General features: G+C 55.5%; 1 protein-coding gene and 1 pseudogene across 5 annotated transcripts; one reads left to right on the top strand and one right to left on the bottom strand.

The window, feature by feature from the left end:
* Positions 1–369: 369 nt before the first annotated feature.
* Positions 370–1,725, top strand: Tnxa-ps1 (tenascin XA, pseudogene 1; annotated as a pseudogene). The gene is given in 5 exon segments (NR_024118.1): positions 370–459; positions 549–645; positions 737–898; positions 971–1,134; positions 1,446–1,725. The product of NR_024118.1 is annotated as a tenascin XA, pseudogene 1 (transcript).
* Cyp21a1 (cytochrome P450, family 21, subfamily a, polypeptide 1) lies at positions 1,267–4,493 on the bottom strand. 4 transcript variants are annotated; one of them, XM_063278952.1, is made up of 10 exons: positions 4,210–4,493; positions 4,056–4,145; positions 3,539–3,681; positions 3,341–3,436; positions 3,132–3,236; positions 2,945–3,031; positions 2,620–2,820; positions 2,282–2,451; positions 2,108–2,186; positions 1,267–2,023 (listed from the first exon to the last, which is right to left on the bottom strand). In XM_063278952.1, exons 1-10 carry the CDS (start codon positions 4,415–4,417, stop codon positions 1,823–1,825), a joined length of 1,380 nt encoding a protein of 459 aa, XP_063135022.1. In that variant the 5' UTR covers positions 4,418–4,493; the 3' UTR covers positions 1,267–1,822. The 4 variants fall into 4 exon arrangements, with proteins under 4 accessions (XP_063135022.1, XP_006255969.1, XP_063135021.1 ...); XM_006255907.4 differs by having other exon boundaries at positions 2,108–2,211; positions 3,132–3,233; positions 4,210–4,482; NM_057101.2 differs by having other exon boundaries at positions 1,273–2,023; positions 2,108–2,211; positions 4,210–4,425.
* Positions 4,494–7,596: the final 3,103 nt, after the last annotated feature.

Below are 7,596 nucleotides of genomic sequence, written 5' to 3'. Positions count from 1 at the left end.
GGCTAGATTTGGAGGTACCCACTCGGGCTCTCCCCGAGAGTCCCCATGTCACGCTCCACTGACCTGTCCCTTGTCTGTCTCCAGGAAATCCTGCTTCCAGCAGGGACCACCTCACACAGGCTTCTCCGCCTCTTCCCCTCCACCTTCTACAGCGCCCAGCTCCGGGCTATTTGGGGCGAGAGCCTCACACCTCCTGTGTCCACTTCCTTTACTACTGGTACGAGCTCTGGGGTCTGAGTTTCAGGGGCAGCAGGGGGTCTGAGGTTTGGGGACGAGGACAGACAGACTCTCCACCTCCCCTCCACAGGTGGGCTGCGGATCCCCTTCCCCAGGGACTGTGGGGAGGAGCTGAAAAATGGGGCCAGCGCCTCAAAGACCACCACCATCTTCCTCAATGGCAACCGCGAGCGGCCCTTGGATGTGTTTTGTGACATGCAGACTGACGGAGGAGGTTGGCTGGTGGGTTACATTCACCCGTGGATCACTGTGCGGCACAAGGGGCTGATGCCAGGGGCCAGAGGCTGATGCTGGCCCCACCTGCTTTCCAGGTGTTCCAGCGCCGCATGGACGGACAGACAGACTTCTGGAGAGACTGGGAGGAGTACGCCCATGGTTTCGGGAACATCTCCAGGGAATTCTGGCTGGGTCCGTGCCTCATAGGGCTGGGGAGCCAGGGGAGGGATGGCATGGCAGTCCAGTGGACCCCAGTACCCTGATGAAGCTTACTCCACCTCAGGCAATGAGGCCCTTCACAGCCTCACGCAGGCTGGAGACTACTCTATGCGTGTGGACCTGCGGGCCGGAAAGGAAGCCGTGTTCGCCCAGTATGACTTCTTCCGAGTAGACTCAGCGAAGGAGAACTATCGTCTACACCTAGGGGGCTACCATGGGACCGCGGGTAAGTGTGGGTCCGGATGGGGTGGGGGGCGGCACGAGGGTGATCCTCACCACGCCGTCCCACGCCCTGCAGGTGACTCTATGAGCTACCACAGCGGCAGTGTCTTTTCGGCCCGTGATCGAGACCCCAATAACTTGCTCATCTCCTGCGCTGTCTCCTACCGTGGCGCTTGGTGGTACAAGAACTGTCACTACGCCAACCTCAACGGGCTCTATGGAAGCACAGTGGATCACCAGGTGGGAGCTGTGGAGGCGACGGGGCTCCAGGTTGGGATCTGGGTGACCTGGGAATGGAGTACTCACACATGGATGGCTGAACTTCTTATTGCCTCAGAGGCCCATCTGTGAAAGGAGACAGTTACACCAACCTTGCTTGGGAATCTTGAAAAGACCGTTTATTAGCGGGTGGGAGAGGACATCACTTCAGGGATCATGGGGGGAGATGGCTGCACTCTGGGAGTCACCTAGAGGAGCCAGGGTTGGGATGGATAAGGTGGCATAGATGTGGCGTTGTCTTGACTCTCCTCCCTTGACAACCCTTCCCTCAGGGAGTGAGCTGGTACCACTGGAAGGGCTTCGAGTTCTCGGTGCCCTTCACGGAAATGAAGCTGAGACCCAGAAACTTCCAGGCCCCCACCAGGGGCACCTGAGCCTGCTGCCCACCTCACTCACACCCTGGTATGACTGCCGAGCACTGAGGGGTTGTGCCCAGAGAAGAGCCAGTGTGTCTCTACTGTGCCTAGCTCACCGAGGAAGCCTTCTCTGCCACAGTCTCACAGCACCATGTTTACAGGGGGGAGGGGAGGGGAATGGAGCAATAAAGGAGAAACTGAGGCACAAGGCTCGTCCTATCCTGTCGAGGATTTCTGGCCCTGGTCTTGGGGTGCCAGGTTCCTGGGCTGCAGCCGCACCTGGAAGGGAGGAATTAAGAGATTGATGCCAGTATACGGCAGGGGCTGCAGGGAGGGCAGGGTACCATCTGGTGGCGGCAGCAGCGTGAAGGTCTGGAGCAGGCGAGCCAGCACCACGAAGAGCTCCAGCCGCGCCAGAGGCTCGCCCAGGCACACGCGTGCCCCACAGCCAAAGGTCGGTATTCTGGGACTCTTGCCGGATTCCAGGAAGCGATCTGTGGGTAGTAGACAGATAACTAGAGAAGTTTGTCCCAGCAGAGGCTGGGTCTCTCCCACTCCCTTTCCCTTCTGCTTCATACCAGGCCAGAACTTGCTGGGCAGTTCCCAAACCATCTCATCCAGGTTGGCGCCTTGGATGTTGGGGATGATGATCGTATCCTTGGGGATATCATAGCCAGAGATGCTGAGGAAGGCATGGAGTCAGGAGTGCCCAGCGAGGCCTTCCTTTCTCAACCCTTACCCTGGGGAATCACCTGCTAGCCTTAGTTGCACGATGGGGCAAGGCCATGGGCACCACGGGCCGCAAACGCAGCACTTCAGCAATGGTGGCCATGAGCAGAGGTAGCTGCATTCGGTTCTTGTACAGGAGCTGGGAGCTGGGGGCCAGCTTGAGGTCTAATTCTTCCTGCAGCCGCTTCTGGATCTGAGAAGGAAGGGCAAGGCCGGACTTAGGGACCAGACTTTGCCCAGGTGGCTCCAACTGTCCAGCCGGCGGCCTCTCCCTCCAGCCATGTAGCCAAGCCTAGAGCCCCCTCTGTGAGCATAGCCCAGGCCAAGGGTCAAGAGCAGGTGCCAGATGAGCCTTGCGCACCTCAGGGTGGTGAAGCAGGAAAGCCACAGCCCAGGAGAGCGTGGCAGCCGTGGTCTCCGTGCCACCGACAAAAAGGTCCACCACCGACATATGCACGTGCCGCTCGTGGAGCTGCCCTGGGTCTCTGGCATCTCTTTGCTTCTCCACACCCTGGAGCATGTAGTCAATCATGTCTTTCCACTGCCCTGCCACCAGGCTGTCCTGCAGAGGCAGGGGAAGCTGGGTGTCAAGCTTGGGGAGGGACCGCTGCCCAGCAGTGATAGGGGAGGGGGCTGGGGGCGGCAGGCACATCACTGGATGAGGCCAGGGGAGCTTCAGTGCTCACCTTGTGCCTCTTCAGCTCCTGCATTACGATATGGTCCCTACTCTCCTGGAACTGCTTCAGTTTCCAGAGGCCTGGATTGGGGAAGAACTGGGGCAGGAAGGGGAGTCAGCCGCAAGATGGAGACCAGTGGGGTCCCCCCTTCCCCCCTCCCCCGCAACCCAGGGGAGTCCGGGTTGCAACTCCTCACCCTGAGAAAGGGAATTATATCCAAGATTTGGACGGACCAGTGATTCCAGGCTTTCAGCAAGTCCCGGACACAGCTGTGAGTGGCATTCAGCAAAGTGCTGTCCTGCTGGAATAAGAGGGCATGCTCTGAGTTAGTTCAAGACCTGCAGAGGGTCAGGAGGGGAGCTGAGGGATGGGCCTGGGGGGGGGGGGCAAGGAGACAATATGGACCTTGTCTCCGAAAGTGAGACAGCTGATGATACTGCAGGTGAGTAAGGAGAATTCCTTATGGATGGCCACAGAGGCACCGGCCTGGGCTCTCATGCGCTGTGGAGGAGAGACAAGCTGTAGAGGCTGTGGAGACAGAGGGGGACTGGGGGAGAGGGAAGCTGACCCCAAGAGGGTCAGGCCACAAGAGCCCAGCCTCACCTCACAGAATTCCTGGGTCAGCTGCTCTACCAGAGGTTCCATGGAGTCTCTCATGCCCAGCACCAGGGCCGAACGAGAGAGTTTCTTGTGGGCTTTCCATGTTAGAGAATAATCCCCCATGGAGAGGTCAAAGTTCATCTTTCCTGCAGGAGGGATGGTAGAAAGGCATCTTAACAGCCAGCCGAGTAAACCAAAGACCTGCCTCGCAGAGTCCAGGAACTACACTTAGCTCAGGGCAGTGGCTATACCAGGTGGATCTCTGTGAGTTTGAGACCAGCCTGGTCTACATAGTGATGTTCAGTTCAGCAAGGGCTACATAATGAGACACAATCTTGAAGAAGAGGAAGAGAGGGAGTGATAAAAAGAAGAGGAGGAGGAAGAAGGGGTAGGGGAAGAAGAAGAAGAAGAAGAGGAGGAGGAGGAAGAGGAAGAGGAGGAGGAGGAGGAGGAGGAGGAGGAGGAGGAGGAGGAGGAGGAGGAGGAGGAATTAGAAGAAAACTATGTCCCAACCCCTTACCATCTAGTATCTGGGGTCGGCCAGCAAAGTCCACCCACTTTTGGATCAAGGCCTCCTCAATGGTTTTGTTAGAGTTCAACACCACCACATCTAAGGGGAAACCGCAATGTCAGCAGGGAAGAAGGGCTCACACAAAGACAGAAGACTGGCTTACCTTGTAGCCCCAAGCGGATCCTGTAGATGGGCCCAAGTTTCTGAGCCAGGCCAAACAGGTAGACCGGAAGGTTGGGCTGTAGAAAGTGCAGAAACCCCGGGGCCAGAGGCGGGAGGCGGAGTTTCCAGAGCTTCCACTGACCCCACAGCCAGCGGGTGCCAGCTAGCAGCAGCAGCAGCAGCAGCAACAGCAGCCCAGGTAGCAGCATGGCCCAACGCTTGTGCAGGGCACTGGTATGGCCTTTTATAGCCCCAGCTCCAGCCCTCTCTTCTCTTGTGGCTCTGACCCTTAGCTTCAGGTCCCTTCCCACTTGTCCCACACACGGAGCAGTGTGTTTTCAAATTGGCACAGCCCCATCGGCCTTGGAAAGTCCATGGATCAAAGATGGGACCATCCATCAAGAAGAAGGAAGGGATGCAAAACCCTGACCTTTCCCTATCACGATCCACTTCCTAACTCCATGTTAGCCATCAGCCATGTGAGCCAAGAGGTCCACCCGCGTCGACCCCTCCCGCCGTACCTCACCTTGGACCAGCTGAGTGGAGTGGATTTGTTCTAGAGAAAAGAAATGAATGGCTGTCTCTGCCCAACACACCTTTTGGGTTTACCTATAGTCCCTGCAAGTATCATATTGCTAACTGTTACCACTAGTTACTTTATTTTTGTGAGGCTAGGCCGGCCCTCCACTGCCAGCTGCACTCACAGCCCTGTGCCCTCTTTTGTTAGCTTTGATACAGAAAGTCACTAAGTTGCCCAGGGTGCCTTGAACTCACCGTGTAGCTCAGGCAGGCTGAAACTTTGAATCTTCCTTTAGAGCCGGGTAGCTCAGGCAGGCTGAAACTTTGAAACTTCCTTCAGCCGCTCTAATGGCCCAGAAGGCAGACATGAGTCACGTGTGTAATTCCCTGTGTAATTCTTTGTTGTTCTTCCCTTTGGTTTGAGGCTTTGGATGGGGATGGGGTGGGGGTGGGGACAGCACAGGGTGTTACATGTGCGTACATATGTGTGCACGTGTGTGGAAATCAAAGGTCAACCTCAGGTGGTTTGTCCAAGGGAAAATACCCCTGAGCTTTCATTTTCCTGAGCGTCCCGGATTCAGTCAGGCAGGCTGGCCACTGAGCCCCCAGGGATCCTCCTGCCTTTCCCTTACTATTTCTGGAATGATAAAAATGTACCATGGGACTAGAGAGGTAGCTCAGTGGCTAAGAGCACTGGCTGTTCTTGCTGAGGATCTGGGTTCAGTTCCCAGCTACTTGGCAGCTCACTACTGTTTCTAACGCCAGTTCTGAGGTTCCAGTGCCCTCTTCTGGCTGCAGAGGGGTACTGCATGTATATGGTGCACAGACACCCATGCAGACAAAACACAGGGGCGGGGGGGGGGGGGTTCTTTGGTTGTTTAGTTTTACATTCACTTATTATATTTCATGTTGTATGTATGTGCAAAAGTAAACAAACAAACAAAAATTTATGTTCCACCACAACCACAGCCAGAGTTTCATCGTCTTTGTCCTCTCCTCTTCCTCCTCCTCCTCCTCCTCCTCCTCCTCCTTCTCTCTCTCTCTCTCTTTCTCTCTCTCTCTCCCTCTCTCTCTCTCTGATATAGGTCTCACTATATAACCCCGACTGGTCTTGATGTAACCAAGGGTGACCTTAATGTGACCCCTCAGTTTCCAACTCCAAGTGCTGGGATGACAGACCTATACTACAATGCCTGGCCTAGTGCCATTACCTATATGGCCTCTTTTGGTGTCAGAAACGTGGACAGTTAGGTGTGGTGGCGCTTGCCTATAATCTCAGCACTTTGAGGCAGTAGCAGGAGGGTTGAGTCTGAGGTCAGCTTGGGCTGCACAGCAAGACCATATCTCAGAAGAAACAAGGCTCTGTGTTAGTATTTGCCTCACATTGAGAGGCCCTGGGCTGGGTTCTACCCCAGCACCACACAAAAAGCATTCATAAGACAAGGCGCCCCATTTTGGAACAAACCACAGGCTACAACATTCACCATAGCCCCTGTCCTTTAATGGAGATGCTTGGGTCAAGGCTGAATGACTAGTGCATGTGTAGAGCGGCAGAGAGGCACAACCAGCCTTCGGCAGGCACCCAGGGGTCCACAGGTTACCAGTTCAGGGAGAAGATGGCTCCCATCGTGATAAAGGCAGTCTCCCAACCCAGGCCTCCCCAGGAGGGAGCTGGGCAGACACAGTTGGTTCAGAAGTTAGAACTCTTAGAGATGGGGTTTCCCCAGGACCAGATCAGGGGCCCTTGATAAGGGGGCAGTTGGAAGTCTCCTGGAGTATCCAGGGAGAGACTATTCCAAATAGAGTGGCAGAACTTAAGGAGATGGGTGAGAAGTCCCCCAACTTCCCATCCCCAACTTCATAGACAGACCCCAGGATCAGGGGGCCCTCTCTACTCCAAAACTCACGCAAAGCACAGCAGTACAGCTGGAGGCTCAAGATGAGAATCCAGCTGTGCTAGCCACAGTCGGGTGAGCAGAAAGTTGACAGACCCTTGTGGCAGAGGCTCAGGCCCAGCCTGGGTCCCAGCCTTGCCAAGCAGGACATAAAAAGGAGGTATTTCTAGGGTGGGGCAGTAACAGCAGCACCCTCTTTATGGGTGACCTTCCAGACCCAGGCTACAGCTGAATCCCTGCTCTGGTGACTGGTTCGGGGGAGGCAAGTGTAAGTCTCAGGACCTTGAAAGCAGGGGACCTGAGGTTCTGAAATACCCAGGAAGTCTAGAACTCCCCACAGTTCCCCGCATGAGGGGCTCTGTTTGATGGGGTGACCTAGAAAGCTGGTGTTTGTGGGAGTCCCTCCAAAAACGCGTCTGCTTGCCTCACCGTGCCCCCCACGCCTCCAGCAGTACATCCTAAATATGCTCTGTCCTGTCCCCACCCTTGTACATTTCCCTTTCTCTGCTTCCAACGACCTTCCAAACATCCTTGCCCTCTTTGCCCAACTATTCCACTTTCCAAACACAGGCCACACGTGCTCTCGGTGTACCTGTAATTCCAGGGAACCTGAGGATCAGGAGTTCAAGGCCAGGTTTGGCTATGTAAGACCTGTCTCAAAAAGTCAAAACAAACAAACAAACCAGGGATATGATGCGGTTGGCAGAGTGCTTGCCTGGTGTGCACAAAGCCCTGGGTTCAATTCCTAGCACTGCAAAAACCCTTGGTGTGGTGATGTTTGCTACAATCTAAGCACTCAGATGTGGAGGCTCCACACCAAGTCTGAGGCCAGCCTGGGATGCATGAGACCCTGCTTCAACAAAACAATTCGCACTCCTCTGGTCCTCTCCTCACTGATGTCCTACCTCCCCAGGGCACAGGAACTACCTGGTCCCATTCTGTTGCCCAGTGATGGGCTTCTGGGATAAGAGGCT

Source organism: Rattus norvegicus, chromosome 20, assembly GCF_036323735.1.
Source record: "Rattus norvegicus strain BN/NHsdMcwi chromosome 20, GRCr8, whole genome shotgun sequence".
NCBI classification, from domain to species: Eukaryota; Metazoa; Chordata; class Mammalia; order Rodentia; family Muridae; genus Rattus; species Rattus norvegicus.
The sequence above is the reverse complement of the archived record's forward strand: the minus strand, read 5'-3'. Positions and strand labels throughout refer to the sequence as shown.

Excerpts from the sequence above, each read along its gene's own strand:
- Cyp21a1 (NM_057101.2), bottom strand. The coding sequence starts at position 4,417 with ATGCTGCTACCTGGGCTGCTGTTGCTGCTGCTGCTGCTGCTGCTAGCT. Across the intron at positions 3,437-3,538 it reads TGACCCAGGAATTCTGTGAG|CGCATGAGAGCCCAGGCCGG; the intron begins GTGAGGCTGGGC and ends TCTCCTCCACAG. Across the intron at positions 2,821-2,944 it reads AGGAGCTGAAGAGGCACAAG|GACAGCCTGGTGGCAGGGCA; the intron begins GTGAGCACTGAA and ends CTGCCTCTGCAG.